Consider the following 17,295-nt stretch of genomic DNA (forward strand, 5'->3'; position numbering starts at 1 on the left):
GTGGGGGGGAGACCGGCAGCGCAAGTTGGGCCGGTGAGGAGGAGAGAACAGCAGCTTAAGTCGGACCGGCGAGGAGAAGGAGACCGGCAGCACTAGTCGGGCAGGTGAGGTTGGGGGAGACCGGCAGCGCGAGTCGGGCGGGCGAGGGGGGCAGACCGGCAGCATGAGTTGGGCGGGTGAGGGGGAGAGACCAGCAGCACGACTGTAAGGGAGTGGGGGTGGATATGGCAGCAAAATTTGGGTAGACTTAAATCTGGCTTTCTGAAATCCGGAAAAATACGAAATTCGGAATACACTGTCCCCCAAGGGTTCCGGATAAAGGATTGTGTACCTGTACTACTTTGTGCTTTCTATAGGCAAGCCAGTTTGTAATTCAAACATCCAAGATCCCATGCCTCATGACTTTCTGAACAAGTCTCATGGGGAACCTTGTCAAATGCCTAACTCAAATCCATATATACCACCCTACCTTCATCAATTTCTTTTGTAACCTCCTCAGAAAACTCAATTAGGTTCTTGAGGCATGACTGTATGACCTTCCCCTCACAAAGCCATGCTGACTAACCCTGAGAAGGCTGCACTTCTCCAAATGCTCATAAATCTGTCCTGAAGAATTCTCTCTAATAGTTTGCACTCCACTGACGTAAGTGTCACTGGTCCATAGTTTCCAGGATTCCCCCTATTACTTTTTTTTTTAAAAAGGTGACCTCATTTGCCATTCTCCAATGCTCTGCCACCTCCTGTGTAGCCAAGGAGGACACAAAGATCATAGTCCTTCATCCCAGCTACCTCTTCTCTCCCTTTCCACAACAACCTGGGGTAGCCCGCATCTAGCTCCGGGGTCTTATCAATCTTAATGTTTTTAAGAAGATCCAGCACTTCCTCTTTCCTAATCTCAACATCATCCAGCCCACAAGCCTGTTCTTGTCTGACCTCACCCTGATCAAGGTCCTTTTCCCTGCTGAATACTGAAGCAAAGTATTCATTTAGGACATCCCCAACCTCCTCCCCATCCACAAACTTGTTGGCTCCTTTCTCCTTAAGTGGCTCCACCTTCATTCTCATCATCCTTCCATTCTTCACATATGCATAGAATGCCTTTGGGTTCTCCTTTGTCTTACTTGCAAAAGCCTTCTCATGCCCCTTTCCATCTCTCCCTAGTCCTTGCTTAATTTCATTCCTTGCAACCATATATTTCTCATGAGCCCTTCTTGTTCCCTGCTTCCTAACTCTAATGTCTGCTTCCTTCTTCCTTTTCACTAGCTGCCTCACCTGTTTTGTCAACCACGGTTCCCTTTCCCAACCATCTCAGTGGGATAAATCTGAAACTTGTGCAATTGGCCCTGAAGCATCTTCCACATTACTCTGTGCTTCCTCCCATAAACATCTATTCCCAATTTACTCTCACTAGTTTCTGCCTCATCCCATCATAATTAGCCCATCCACAATTAAACACTTTCCCATTTTGTCTGCTCTTATCCTTATCCATTGCTATGCTAAATTTCAGGGAGTTGTGGTCACTATCACCGAAATGCTCCCCCTCTGAGAGATCTGTCACCTGACCAGGTTCATTATCCAGTACTAGGTCCAGCATGACCTCTCCTCAAGTCAGCTGGCTGATCCACATACAGTGTCAGGAAACCTTCTTGGACTCTCCTGACAAATTCTGTCCCATCTATCCCTCTTGCAGTCAGGAGGTGCCAATTAATATTCATGAAGTTGAAGCCTCCAAAAACAACATCCCTGTAATTTCTGCACCATTCCAAAATCTGCCTACTTATCTGTTCCTCAGTGTCCCAAGGGCTATTTGGAGTCCTATCATCTATTCCCTGGACAGTGATTGTTCCCTTCCTATTTCTGACTTCCTCCCCCACCGACACAGTAGACACTCCCTCTACAGTGTCCTTCCTTTCTACCACCGTGATACTATCCCTGACCAGTAATTCTTCTCCCCACCCCCACTCTTTTACCTCCCATTCTATTTCTTTTAAAACCCCTAAACCTGGTACCTGCATAGCCAATCCTGTCCTTCCATTAGCCAAGTCTCTAATGGCCACAACATCGCAATTCCATGTACTGATCCATGGTCTAAGTTCATCTCCTTTATTCCAAATTCTCCTTGCTTTGAAATAGACACCTTTCAAACCCTCAAATTGACTGCATTTATGTTTCCTCCTCTGCCTGTCCTTCCACACAAATTCACAACACATTTCATCATCCTTTCCAGCCTCTGCCCTATTTTTTGATCTCCCATCCTGCCAAATTAGTTTAAACCCTCACCAACAGCCCTAGCAAACCTGCTCATCAGGATATTGGACTCTCTCCAGTTCAGGTGCAGCCTGTCCTTTCTGTACAGGTCTAACCTTTCCCAGAAGAGATCCCAATGATCCACAAATCTGAATCCCTCCCTCTGTCTCAACTCTTCAGCCACACATTCATTTGCCACACCTTCCTATTCATAACCTTACTGCTGCCTGGCATAGGCTACAATCCAGAGATTACTATCTTTGAGGTCCTGCTTTTGAGCTTCCTTCCTAACTCCTTATATTCCCTCTTCAAGACCTCATCCCTACTCCTATCTATGTCATTGGTACCAAGGCGGACCACAACATCTGGTTACTCTCACCCTCCTGCTGCTATTTCACTGCTTGGAATCTACTCATTCTGCCACTTGCACTCGGCCTGTTCCCACAGTCCCTGATGAGATATTACAACCTGTCATAAGATGACCCAGAGTCAGCAAATCCTTCAGATTTAAGAACTGTAAAAATTCAATATTTACTCCTTCAAAGAAGAACCAATTGTTTTTGTAATGATCTGATTTTGATTAAAAAATGTTCCCTTTTTAGGCTGGTCTTGGGCAGCTTCATCTGACAGGTGGCAAGGGAATAGAACAAGATTTTAAAGTAGGTACATTCTTAGGAACAGTTCTTTGAAAATTATGGTAACCAAAAAAGAAATTCCAATCCATTTAAGAAGCAATAATGACACATATGAAAAAATATTAACTGCAGTTTTGACTGGTGTGAAATTAAAAAATAACTTACAAATTGCTGCCTTCCTTTGCCCCAAGCTTTCTGTAATTTTATATTTCTAAATTAATAAAACAGGGAAACTAGCTATTCAACCCAACATGTCAATCCTTGGGTTTTATTCTATGTCAACCTTCTTCCATCATCCACTTCAATTTCCAAGAACATATCCCTCTTTTCCTTGTTTATTTTGATTCCCAATGTGTAATTCCTCTCAACTATTCCTTGCATCAATGGGTTTGACTTTCTGAAAAAGTTTTTCTTGAATTCTTGAACATGATACCTAGTAATATTAGTAACAATTAACTAAAATATTATGTAGATTCATTTTATATATATATATTTAAAAATTTAGACATGCAGCACAGTAACAGGCCATTTCAGCCCATGAGTCGATGCCACCCAATTTACCCCCCATTAACCTACACTCCCGGTACGCTTTTGAAAAGTGGGAGGAAACCAGAGCCCCAAAGAAAACCCACACATACACAGGGAGAAAGTATAAACTCCTTACAAGGTTCTTTAAGGTGGCCAGAATACCCGAATGTAAAGCCACCTAAAATACCCGAATGCGGCTGTCGGGAGTCCACCTGAAAGTGGAGTACCCAGCCCCAAGGAGCTCTTACCTAACCCTCCTCGGGGAGGTATATTCTCCAACTTGGAGTGCTTCCCCCTAGGCACCTGAAAGCAGCAAGGCAAAGCGGGACCCGCTGACACCTACCCTCCCCGCCATTGACACCTTCCCTGCCTGCTGCCTGACAGCCCTCCGTCATGGGACTACAGGGCTAGGGCAGCCGGCTACGGGGCTAGGGCAGCCGGCTACGGGGCTGGGGCAGCCGGCTACGGGGCTGGGGCAACCGGTGCGAGACTATGGGGCTGGAGCGGCCAGTGCAGGACTACGGGGCTGGAGTGGCCGGCACGGGACTACGTGGCTGGGGCAGGACTATGGGGCTGAAGTGGCCGGCGTGGGACTAAGGGGCTGGAGTAGCCGGCATGGGACGACGTGGGGTGGCACTACAGGGCTGAAGTGGCCAGCGTGGGACTACGGGGCTGAAGTGGCCGGCGTGGGACTACAGGGCTGGGATGGCCGGCACGGGGCTACGGGTCTGGAGTGGCCGCCGCGGGACTATGGGACTGGAGTGGCTGGCGCGGGACTACGGGGCTACAGTGACTAGCGCGGGACTACTGGGCTATAGTGACTGGAGCGGGACTACTGGGCTGGAGTGGCCGGCACGGGACCATGGGGCTGGGGCAGCTGGAGCGGGAGTACAGGGCTATAGTGGCTGGCGCAGGATTAAGGGGTTATGTCGCAAAGCGTTTATTTGGTTTTTTAAAAAAGCTACTTTGGAATATCAGATTACATAAACAAAAACTGGGTAAAACATAATACTTTGCTTCCAAAACTCGGAAGCTTAACAGCTGAAAGCAGGGCTGCCAAAGATGGCACAATTAAATGCTGACATAAATAAGAGATCAAAATCTCAAAAGAGATACAGGGCTTGGAGAGGGGAAGGGAACGCAGCAGTGACTATGGCCACAGTCCACAGGAGCCTTCAGCTGACACGTTCAGGTGACAGAAAGGTGTCTTCTCTGCGGCCACCTGAACGTCCCAGCTGCACTCCCCCAGCCGCGTCTGCCGGCTCATTATCTGCGTCCGAGCACCTAAAAGTGGCTACAGACAGCATGGATTCAAATCCATGTCTGGTCCTGACCAGTTTCGCTGCAAAGGCATTGCGTTAACTACTACATCAACAGTGCTGTCTGATACTAGTTTTGCTTAGATCCAATTTTGTTGTTTTCCAGTTTAAACTAACTTTTGTCCTTATATACCTGCCGTTATACTGGATTGAGAAACTTGTCTCTTTTATGTTTGGAAGCACTGCTTCCTTCTGATAGGAAGGAGTGTTTCTCTGGACCATATTGAGGAAAATCACAACAGAATATCTCAAATCCTACAACACTTATGGTTACGTTTTTATTGGGATTTTTTGCAAACTTCATGCTTGGGTCAATTTATTTCTTTAGCTATAAAAGGAATAATTTGCATTCATTTTTTTTATTGTCATGTACGTAATTACACAAAATGTATTCACTTTTGTTTGCCCGTTAATGCCCATAAAGAGTTGGCACTACACTAGTGCCCTTATCAAGAAGAGAAGAGAAACGAAAGAGAGTCCCTTCAGTGAAATTGAGGGCCCATAGATTCTGCCACCTCTTCTGTTAGGAAGCTCTTAACGCCCATGGCCCTTCAGGAATCCTTTCACTACTGGCACGCTCATGAATTCCGATCCTGATACCAAGTTTCCACATGTCAGTCTCCAGCAGCCTGCTGTCCAGAGATCTTGACTGGAAAATGAACATGTGAAATGGTGGGTGACCCACACTTGTGGAAATAGATGTGTTAGTATCTTTCAGATGAGGGGAAGATGTAAGCAGTGAAGAAACATTTTGTAGATATAATATCCACGCTTTAGGAATCATTTATTTTAAAATACAAGTAGAAATTGAATTATAATTCATCTTTTGAACAACAATATATTTGTAATCAACTCAGTCAATCATATTCTCTTTTCCTTCCAGAAGGCTTTTTACTACTTATCAAAAGCTGCAAAAGGTGGTAACACACATGCCTTGGGTTTTTTGGGAAAGGTAATAATATGTGTGTTGAAATATTGATTATTTGGCCATATGTATTAATAAAATTAACTTTTTTGTCTTCAGTACAAGTTTAAATGATTTAATTGTTAAATCAAGTTATAGGTACGTCATTTACTTTTAGTCCTTTGACTAATAAAATAGACAAGTAATGTGTGGAGTAAAGATATTTTATGTCGAAAAATATAGTTAATTGCATGTATTTGCTTTTAACTTTTTTCAACTTGTAGTTTTAGTTACTATCAGGATAAGTTACTCCTGAAAATAGCTTGTCATTTGAAATCACTCATCATGCATCAGAACATTTTCAGAAAATCAACACCTAAAGGCATCTTTAAGATATTTGCCCTCTTACAAAAGTTAAAGATGAATGTCAATATTTCCCATCAAAATTGGGTCAAAATACAGGGATTTTGATGAAATCCAGGGATGCTCAGGAGAACATAATGGGAAGAGAAAAGATTTGCTTGGAGGGGTGAGTCCATGGCTGAAATTAAAATTAAGACTGAGAACTAAAAAATCAAAATATCGCAAAACTTGAAGCCAGCATTGGTTGACAAGCACAGGGATGATAGATGATCAGGAACAGATGCAGATTAGGACTTGGTCAGTTAAGTTTTGAGTGACCCTTTGTTTGAGGTGAATAGTAAAAGGCAGTCTAGAATACACAAGGGACTGTGCATAGTAAAATCTGGAGCTAAAAACAAAATGCTGAAACAAATTGGCTGTAACAGGGTGGAACTGATAATATTTAAGAGCTAGAAGTAGGTGGCCCAAATTAAGGCAAGATCAAAAAAAAAATCAAAAGATCAAATTATCACCAAGATTACAAAAAGTTTGTTTCATCTTCAGACAATTGTCAAAAAGAGAAATGCGGTTGATGCTAGGGAGCAGCATTTGTAATGTGGACTGGAGGCAATTGCTTCACTGTTCCTAATGTTTACTTGGAGGAGAAAAGAAAAACAAACTGTAGATGCTGCAAATATAAAACAAGTACAGAACATGGTACAAACACCCAGCAGGACAAGAAGAGGGTGTGTGTGGTGATCCTTGGTATTTCATGCTTGTACGTAGAATGTAATTGCTTGTAGTTGCTTGCTGCTAGCTGGAATGCAGGACTGATGCTATAGGCTGGCTAGGGGGAAGAAGCCCCTCCACTTGCACACAAATGTCCCTGTCCACAGCTCTTAACTCATATTGGGACTAGCCTCATAGATGGCTAACACTGCCATGTTCTTGCTAATAAAAGCCTATGTTATTCGCATAACTCCTGTCTTGTGAGTTATTGACTGTAGTTCGGTGTGGAAAAAGAAATGTAATTAATTTTTAAAGTCAATCTGAACATTCACCTTGTTTCTGTTTCCACAATGCTGCCTGACTTGAGTGTTTCATAGAACATAGAATAATACAGCACAGTACAGGCCATTTGGCCCTCGATGTTGTGCCGACCCATATATCCCTTCCTAAAAAAAAGTACTAAATCCTCCCTACCCATAACCCTCTATTTTTATTTCATCCATGTGTCTGTCTCAGAGTCTCTTAAATGCTTCCAATGTTTCAGCTTTCACCACCATCCCCGGCAAGACATTCCAGGCATTCATAACTCTCCGTAAAAAACCACCCCTGATGTTTCCCCTAAACTTCCCTCCCTGAGTGTTTCCTGCTATAGTTGACACTTTCCTTATTCTAATATATCCTAATTTCAGAGTATCTTCTTCCAAAGCGTGAGCTGCGATATCCCAAATCTCTTTAATCCAACAAATCAAACTCTGTGGCTGTTCCTATATGTAATTTTAATTCGTTGATAGAATGGATAAACATTTTTCATAGCTTTGCCACAAGACAAATAATGGAGTATTTTCTGTATGATAGAGATACAAAGATATATAGAGATACAAAAATATGTAGAGATACAAAAGGTATATAAAGATACAAAAATTCAAAGAAAAATTTCTCGTGGTCACACTTCCTTCACATCTTTTAGAAAAAGAGCAAGCAATTAGGCTGGGTGGATATTATGACATATTACATCATAGTCACTATGGTAACACTACAAACAATAGTTCCCTTAAAGAGACAGGCACAAAATTAACTAAGAATCAAAAACAAAAGGTTTTACACCCGCATATTCAGTTTTTAGTTCGATAAATGTTATGTAAATCCAATGTTGGATGTCAAACATAGTCTGACAGGCAGGAAAAAAGTGGCAGTGAAGTACAGTTTATACTATCATCACAAACATGGAAACCAGCATTCCTTTTTCAGATGATGTTGTCAAGTTACAGTGTATGGTGAGAAACGGAGATGGCCAAACCTACATCCCTGAGAGATATGAGCAGATTTGAGAAGATAAATCTCACTTACCGATCCAGCCCTATGTAGTATTAAACCGCTTTGAATTGAGTGATTATTTCTTTGTTTTCTAGATGTATTCTGAAGGGAATGAAGTAGTTCCTCAGAGTAATGAAACTGCTCTCATGTATTTTAGAATGGCAGCTGAGATGGTAAGCATGCAAATAACTGATATATAAATGTGCAAATCGGCTGCATGTCAGATGTAAAGTAAAATTATCAGCTTCCTAATATATGATTTGCTCAAGTCTCAAATAACAATATCAATGAATGCATTCTTCCAAGTTGTAAAACTTGGTTTGAGATGGCTTTGTGAGATATGGTTTAATAAGAATAATTAAGAGGGACATTAATCTCTGGAAATCAAAAGAAAACTGCTCAGCATCTGAAATAAAAGCAAAAATTGCTGGTGAAACTCAGCAGAACAGGCAATGCATGAAGAAAGAGAAACAGTTAATGTTTCAGATCTATCAGAGCTAGAAGCAGATTTGGATTTTATATTTTTAATTCACAGAAATTAGTTTCTTTCAAACAAATATCTGATCTGTTCAGGTGAAGACACTTAAGATCATACTGAGAGAGGAGAAGATGTACAAAAATGCCAGTCTATCCTAATTCCATACTTGATTTGATTTGAGAGTTTGGAAAATAATTTAAAATGTGGTCTCAGACTGAGGTTGGATTGAAGGCCCATAAAGTTCTCGCTGTAGTTTCAATTAAATAGTATGCTATTAAGGATTTTGTTCTCCAACTGAAAAATGGCTTAAGTAATTGGACGTTAATTGCTGCAACTTAACAAGATGATCATGTTCATAGAGAACAAAAAAATTGTCTGCACAATGAAATCCACTTAAAGCTTGACAAATTATTTATATAAGTTCAGGATCATGGGAAGTATCTTGCCTGGGAAGTCAGTTCATATTGAATGAAGCAAATGAATTTTAATTTCAACCTTAAGCCCTCACTCCTCACACTCCACCTCACTGCACCCCCTGAAGTTCACACCACCAGAGTTCAATTCCCTGATCCCCTGCACACTATTCATAATCTCCAAATATGCACGTCTCTCTCTGTCTCCCTTGAATCCGAAGGATAGTGTGCAGCAGATTATTAGTGTGGGCAATAGCAAGTCTTGAATAAAGTTAAACAAGAAACTCTGCAGATGCTGTGATTGTACTGCAATGCACAAAAGTATTGGAGAAACTCAGCTAGTTATGCAGTGGCCACATGAAGCAAAGGTACTTAATTAATGTTTCAGGCCTGAGCCCTTCGTCAAGGTATGAGCAAAAAGCAGGTAGGTGCATAAATAAAAAAGTGGGGGGAGGAGGGAAGAAGGATCCTTCATCATTTCAACAACTTCCAGTTACCACAGCCTCTCACCTCAATGTTTTACAACCCCACACTGCCCAATTCTATCTGCTACCCAAGATCCACAAACTCAATTGTCCTGGGAGAGTCATTGTTTCCAGATGCTCCTGCCCCACCAAACTATCAGTTCACCTTGTCTCCATTTTATTCCCCTCTGGTTCAGTCCCTTCCTACCTACATCCACAATATCTCACATGCCTCAATCACTTCCAGTTCCCTGAACTCGACCTCCTCATTTTCATCATGGATGTCCAATATCTATACACCTCCATCCTCATCCCAAAGCCATTTTGTTTCTTTCTCACAACAGACCAAACCAGTCTCCCTCCAATACCACCCTTCTCTGCCTGGCAGAATTTGTTCTCACTCTCAATAACGTCTCCTTTGACTCATCCTACTTTCTCCAAATGGATCCTTTTTGTTGGCTATGTGGAGCAATCCATGCTACAAGCCTATACCAGTGAGACTCTCCAATTATTACTCTGCTTCAATGACAACTACATTGTTGCTGCCTCATGCACCCATGATGAGCTTATGAACTTTATCCACTTTACTGTCAAATTCCATTCTGACCTCAGATTCACTTGGTCCATCTCTGACAACACACTCCCTTTTTTCGATCTCTTTGTCCCCATCTTGGGAGACAAAGTCTCAATCGATATTTTCTACAAATCACCAACTCTCAGAGTTACCTTGACTACACCTCTTCACACCCTGTCACCTGAAAGCATTCTATTACTTTCTCTGAATTTCTCCTTCGCCTTTGCTCCCAGAATAAGGTCTTCCATTCCAGAACATCAGAGATGTCTTTCTTCTTCAAAACATGCACCTTTCCCTCTCTGGCCATCAGTTCAGCCCTTACCCACATCTCTTACATTTCCCGCTCAAGCTTTGGCCCCCTCTACCCCAAAACACCACAATAATAAGATTTTCAATGTCCTTACCTACCACTCCACTAGCCTCTGCATCCAACATATTAAACTCCGCAATTTCCACGACCTACAACATGATCTAATCACTAGACACATCTTCCCTTCTCCTTCCCCTCTCCATTTTCTATGGGGATCACTCCCTCTGGGACTTCCTCGTCCACTCATCCTTTCCCACTAATTGACCCCTTGGTACCTACTTCTGTAATCACAGGAAATACTAAACCTGAGCCCACTCCTTCTCCCTCAGCATCGTTCAGAGCCCCATATAGTCCTTCCAAGTGAAGCAACACTTCTCTTGTGAATTCGCAGGGGTCATCTACTGTATCTGATGCTCCGGTTGTGACTTCCTCTACATTGAAGACTGGACGCAGTCTGGGAGATCGTTTTGTTGAGCACCGTTGCAATAAAGAGGGCCTCCATGTGGCCAACCATTTCAATTCCACACCCCATTTCCACTCCAATATGTCTGTCCATGGCCTAATGCTTCACCAGGTTCAGGAACAGCCTTTACCTCTCCACCATTAGACTCCTCAACAACAAACTCAATCAGAGACTCATTTAAGGAAGCTTATCTTTGCACTTAATTGATTTTATTTTCCTCTCTATATTGCACAGTTTGTTTACATTTATTTATTTATTTATAGGTGTACATTAAGTACAATTTTTTTTGCACTACCTATAAATAGTAATTCTGCCTCGCCTGCAGGTAAAAGATTCTCTGGGTTATATGTGATGTCATGTATGTACTCTGAAAATAAATCTGAACCAAGGCCACCCACAAAATGGAGGAACAACACCTAATATTCCATTTGGGCACTCTCCAATCAGACAACATTAACATAGACTTCTCCAATTTCCATTAGTTTTTCCACTCCCTTTCTCTCTCTCTCTTTCCCTATCCCTCTGTTTCCTTTTCTCCAGCTCATCACCTCCTCTCCTTACCATTTAGCAAGCTACCCCCTCCCCATCACCTCAACTTTGATCTCTTCTGCCCTCCCACTCATATCCACCCAAGACCTCTCACCTGTTGGCCTTTGTTTTCCCACTCCCCCTTCTTCCCTACTCTCCCCATCTTTTTATTCAGACGACTGCCACCTTGATGAAGGGCTCAGGCCCAATTCGTTGGTTATATACTTTTGCTTCCCATGGACCTGGCTTGATGAGTTTCTTTAGTACTTTTGTGTATCATGCAAGTCCTGAATAAGTATGGTATGCAACATAATATCTCTTCTATTAAATATCAGAAAGATTAGGAGACAAAGAAGTTGAAGGCTGTAACCATTTTGAAAGTCAAACTAAAATATGTAGAAATAGAGATCCAGCAATTAGCTACCACCTTCTAAAGTCTCAGCTCTGGTTACAATATGGTTCAGAGAAACTGAGCCATTGTTCATACAGTGCCCTTCATAATGTTTGTGACAAAGACCCTTTTTTCCTTTATTTGCCCCTATGCACTAGAGTTTTTAAATTGTAATCAAACAATTCACATGCGATTAAAGTGCACGTTCCAGATTTTATTCAAGGTTATTTGTATACATTTTGTTTTGACCATGTAGAAATTCCAGCACTTTTTATATATAGTCCCCTCATTTCAGGGCACCATAATATTTGGGAACATTTGGCTTCACAGGTGTTTGTGAGTACCCATGTATGTTTAATTGCTTAATTGGAGCAGGTATAAGAGAGCTCGGCTTGCTCATAAGCTTTTGATCACCTTTGGAGTCTGTAGTTGCCATATTTCAACACGAGGACCAGAGTTGTGCCACTGAAAGACAAAGAAGCCATTATGAGGCTGAAAAACAGGAATAGAACAGTAAGAGACATTGCCCAAACCTTAGAATGATCAAAATCAAATGTTTGGAACATCATTAAGAAGAAAGAGTGAACCGGTGAGCTCAGTGATCGCAAAGGGACTGATAGGCCAAGGATGACCTTCACTTCTGATGAGAAAAATCCCCAAACGTACATCACAGAAGCACTCTTCAAGAGGCAGGTGTAGCTATGTCATAAGTACTATCCACAGAAGACTTCATGAACAGAAATACAGAGGATGTACTTCAAGATACAAACCACTAGTTAGACACAAAAAGGATGACCGGATCATAGTTTGCCAAGAAGGACTTATAAAAGCTGCAGAATTTTAGGAAAAAAAAAGGTCTTATGGACAGATGAGACCAAGATTAACCTGCATCAGCGTGATGGCAAGGGTAAAGTGTGGAGGCATAAAGGAACGACACGAGATCCAAGCTGGCCACCTTTGCCATGATTTGCACCACTACTCTATGCTTACGACTGCCTGATAAAGTGATTACTATCAGCTGTGGAAAAGTCTTGTTAGGATTTCATTTAAACAAGAATAAACCAAAATTCTTAATTCCAATGCTAAATGCCTTTATTTAAGATTGAAAGATTACTGCAGACTTTATGTTAAAACTGACTCAGGGGTATAGTTCATGACTCTCTACCCCTCATTACCAGGATTAAACCCCATGTTATTGTATCTGGCCTCTGAATGCACCACGCCCAAAGACGTGACCTGACACCGGGAGCTTGTGGCCTACACAGCTGGCAGAGACAGGCTACACGCTTCAAAGTCTGCTCTCCACTCAGCAGCACGCAGTTGCAGCGCCAGCCAATCAGGTGGAGCGAGGGAAACAGCCACACTCAGGGATGAGAGGGGCTCACTGATTGGCCACTCCCCAGATAAACGGCCAGTCCCGGGAAGTGTATCATGATGCCACCAGTCATGTGGCATGATGACATCAGAGATGGGCTTCTGAACACTTTATAAGCAGAGCTGCCAGCACAATAAACAAGTGTTGAATTCACTCTTCTTTGAGCGTATCCTCTCCAACAGTAGCAGCCACTACAGTGGTGATCCCCGACTGGTCCAACCACCATCATGGACCTGAAGAATGAGCGACCAGCCTGCAATCAATGCGGTCTTGTTGAAGCTGCCCAGCTTCTGGACATCACAGCCATGGGTGTGGTTCCAGCAAGCCGAGGCGCATATTGCTGTATGGAACATCACAGCTGACGACACCCGCTTCTATTATGTGGTTGGCACTCTCGAGCAGGGTACAGCAGCTCTCATTACTGACTTTCTCCACAAACTTCTGGAACAAGGGAGTATCAGGCCATCAAAGAGCTACTAACCCAAGCTTCCCAGCTTTCATGGCGCGAGCTATACACGGACTGTTTGGGGACAGGACCCCATCGTCCTCATGAGCTACATGCACGCCTTGAATGATGGCCATACCCCTTTTTCTCTATTCAAGCAAATTTTCCTGGAGAGATTACCCAAGGACATCAGGCTACTCATAAGTGACGAAAACTTTTTGGACCCCAGAAAGGTAGCTGCCAGAGCCAACCTGCTCTGGGCAGTAAAAATGGGCATCTGCATTTTGTTCGACCTCATGGCCTCTTCTCGTCAACATCAGCCTACCAGGTGGCTGCTTGACAGACCATCCAGCAAGTTTTCCTCCAAGCCTCACCGACCCAATAAGTCGTATTGTTTCTACCATCAGAAATGGGCTACTGAGGCCTCTGATGCCAATCACCCTGTGGGTTCATGGAAATGCTAATGCCAACTGCCATTAGTGGCTGCGGTGGCTGACCTACACAACAGCCTTCTCCATGTCTGGGATACAGTGTCAGGCTGACGCTTCCTGGTCAGCATCCTGCCCCCCCCCTCCACCTCCGATGCACACCACCAGAAGGCAGGGCACAGGTTGGCACTCTCCAGGATCAGAGAGTGCCAATAACTCTTCAATATGGACTTACGGCACCCGTACTATCACCCTCCATTTTGGCAACCATCATTTCACTTGGTGAATTGTCTTAGCAGCCATCCACCAGCCTATCCTTGGGCCAGATATCCTGGTGGCCAACTCCCTCCTAGTCAATGTCAAGTGCACGCAAAGACCTTTCAGACCCTTGCACTGGAAGGCACCAAACTGACCGCTCCCCACCTACACTTGGTAGCAAGTCCAAGCAATGAGTTTGTCAAGATTCTATCCAAGTTCACCTCCATCGCAATGCCACACTTTAACTCCACTGAGCCCGAAAACGGGGTAAGGCATCATGTCCTCACTAAAGGCCCCCCGCATCACAACAGAGCATGCCGTCTCCCGCCAGATAAACTCAACCTCACCAAAGAGGAGTTTTTAATAAGGAGGAACTCGACATTGTCTGCCATTCCAACAATCCTTGGGCCTCCCCCTCCACATGGCCCCTAAGGCATCAGGGGGCACCAGCTAAATGAAGCCACCACGCTGGATAGATAACCCTTCCCCCATATTCAGGACTTTTCCGCAAACCTGCAGGATATTTTCCAAAATTGATTTAATCCGTGGCTATTATCAGATCCCCATCCACCACGAAGATATCACAAAGACTGCTATTATTACACCATTTGGTGCTGTTTGAATTCCTCAGAATGTCCTTCAGCCTAAAAAATGACTTATGGATGCTGTGGGCAGGGATTTGAAGTTTGTGTTCATCTACTTCGATGACATTCTGATTGCAACCTGTGACCTTGCCAAACACGCTGCTCACATCAGACAGTTGTGCCGCAGGTTGAGTGAGTTTGGCCTGACAATTAATCCAGCAAAATGCCAGTTCGGCAAAGACTCAATTGACTTTTTTGGTCACAGGATCGACTGCCACAGGGCTAAATCACTACCCGACAAGGCAGAGGCCATTCGGGCACTCCCCAAACCTACAATAGTAAGGGGACTACAAGAGTTCACCGGCATGGTGAATTTTTACTTCAAATTGCTACCAGGGGCAGTTTGTACCTTGAAACCTTTATTCTCCCTTATAACCGGTACAAAGAAAACGATTTCGTGAAACCAAGAGGCATCCAATGCTTTCCAGGCAACAAAAGATGCCCTGGCCAACGCTGCCCTCCTGATATACCCTAAAGCTGATGTCCCCACTGCCCTCACAGTAGACATTTCTGACACAGCAGTAGGGGAGTCTTGGAACAGTGGGTGAGCGGACACTGGCAACTCCTTGCATTTTTCAGTAGACATTTGTGGTTGCCTGAACTGAAATATAATGTTTTTGATAAAGAACTCCTGGCATTGTACCTGGCAATCAGATATTTTAGATACTTCCTTGAGGGAAGGAAGTTTCAAATTTTTACAGACCACAAGCCCCTGTCCTTGCCTTCACTGAGGTTTCCTTAGTCAGCCAGGCAACAAAGGCACATTTCAGATATTTCCGAATTTTCTACTGACATTCAGCATATTGTGGGAAAATCCAATGTGGTGGCCAATGCCTTGTCACATCCCACATTACATGCGGTTCACATCTCAACATCTAGTATTGACTATAAGGCTCTGGCTGAAGCACAGGCAGCGGACGACGACATCGATGCATATTGCACTGTGATTACTGGCCTCCAGTTTGAAAACATACAACTTGGCCCTGGGGAGAAGACCATCCTGTGCGACACGTCTATGGGTATGCCTCATTCCATCATTCCCACTATCTGGAGGAGGCACATTTTTGAGACCATACACAACCTGGCGCACCCCGCCATCAAAACGATCGTCAAAATGGTTGCTGGTCGATTCGTCTGGCATGGCCTCTGCAAAGATGTCAACCAGTGGGCCAGTAATTGTACACAGTGCCAGACCTCAAAAATCCATACCCACACTAAACCCCCTCCACAGTCATTTAAACCACCACAAAGCCGTTTCAGCCATGTCCACATGGATCTGGTGGGCTCCCTACCAATATCCAGAGGTGCACCCCAGTAGACAGGTCAACTAGATGGCCAGAAGCCATCCCTTTGCCAGAGACATCTACGGAAATGTGCGCTAGGCCCCTCCTGCACAACTGGGTGGCTAGGTTTGGGGTTCCAGAGCATTTAACCTCGGACAGGAGCTCCTAATTTACCTCCGGCCTCTATTTAATCATGCTAATGACCTGGGTACTCAGCTTCACCATACCACAGCTTACCACCCTCAGGCCAATGGTTTGCTGGAGCGATTCCACTGACACCTTCAAGCAGCTCTCATGGCCAGACTCAATGGCCACTGGGTGGATGAGTTCCCGTGGTTACTCCTGGGGATCTGGGCTGCTCCTAAAGAGGGCCTAGAAGTTTCTGCAGCCAAAATGGTGTACGGCACACCATTAGTGAGTCCAGGGGAATTCCTGGCCGCCAAAGACACTGGGGACAATTTCCCTGAGGCTGCCTTGTCCCACCTGGGCACATTCACCCTGACACAGCCAAAGCAGCATGGCTCACGGACGACATTTGTACCAAGAACTTGAGACTTTAAATATGTTTTCGTCAGATGCGGGACACACAGATCCCAACTACAGAGCCGTTATGAAGGCCCATACAAAGTTATACGGCACATCGGGTCAACATCTTTTGAATATTGGAGGGAGAAACGAGAACATGCAACTGGACAGGCTGCAGAAACTCCACGAGGAGCTCTGTCATCCAGGGGTCACTAGGTTCGCGCACTTTGTCAAATCTCACAACCTGCCCTACAAGGTCGAGGACATTCGCTCCATGACCCGAGCCTGCCCAGTGTGCGCTGAGTGAAAGCCCCACTTCTTCCATCCAGAGAACATCCACGCCATCAAAGCCACCCGCCCCTTTGAGCATCTCAGCGTAGACTTCAAGGGGCCCCTACTGTCGACCAACCATAACACCTACATCCTTACAGCCGTCAACGAGTACTCCCGCTTCCTGTTTGCTCTGCCCTGCTCAGACATGACTGCCTCCTCAGTTATAGAGGCCCTGCATAACATCTTCGCCATCTTCGGGTACCCCAATTACATCCACAGTGACAGGAGTCCTCGTTTATGAGCGCAGAGCTGCGGCAGTACCTTCTGGAGCGTGGTATTGCTTCAAGCAGGACCATCAGCTATAACCCACGCGGTAATGGGCAAGTTGAAAGAGAGAATGCCACCTGGGCAAGCGGTTATGCTTG

At 44.2% G+C, this 17,295-nt stretch overlaps 1 protein-coding gene across 12 annotated transcripts in view; it reads left to right on the top strand.

Annotated features, from left to right (window-relative positions):
* The window catches only part of LOC138760764 (protein sel-1 homolog 1-like), a 107,923-nt gene that overhangs the window by 70,288 nt on the left and 20,340 nt on the right, over positions 1-17,295 (top strand). For 9 of the 12 annotated variants that reach the window (XM_069931819.1, XM_069931811.1, XM_069931809.1 and 6 more), the window contains 3 exons: positions 2,850-2,906; positions 5,613-5,681; positions 8,114-8,191. In XM_069931819.1, the coding sequence (XP_069787920.1) occupies positions 2,850-2,906; positions 5,613-5,681; positions 8,114-8,191 (204 nt within the window). The remainder of the gene's footprint in view (positions 1-2,849; positions 2,907-5,612; positions 5,682-8,113; positions 8,192-17,295) is intronic. The other 3 variants (XM_069931817.1, XM_069931816.1, XM_069931818.1) reach the window with 3 other exon arrangements.

The sequence above is a fragment of the Narcine bancroftii genome, chromosome 4, assembly GCF_036971445.1.
Source record: "Narcine bancroftii isolate sNarBan1 chromosome 4, sNarBan1.hap1, whole genome shotgun sequence".
Lineage (NCBI taxonomy): Eukaryota > Metazoa > Chordata > Chondrichthyes > Torpediniformes > Narcinidae > Narcine > Narcine bancroftii.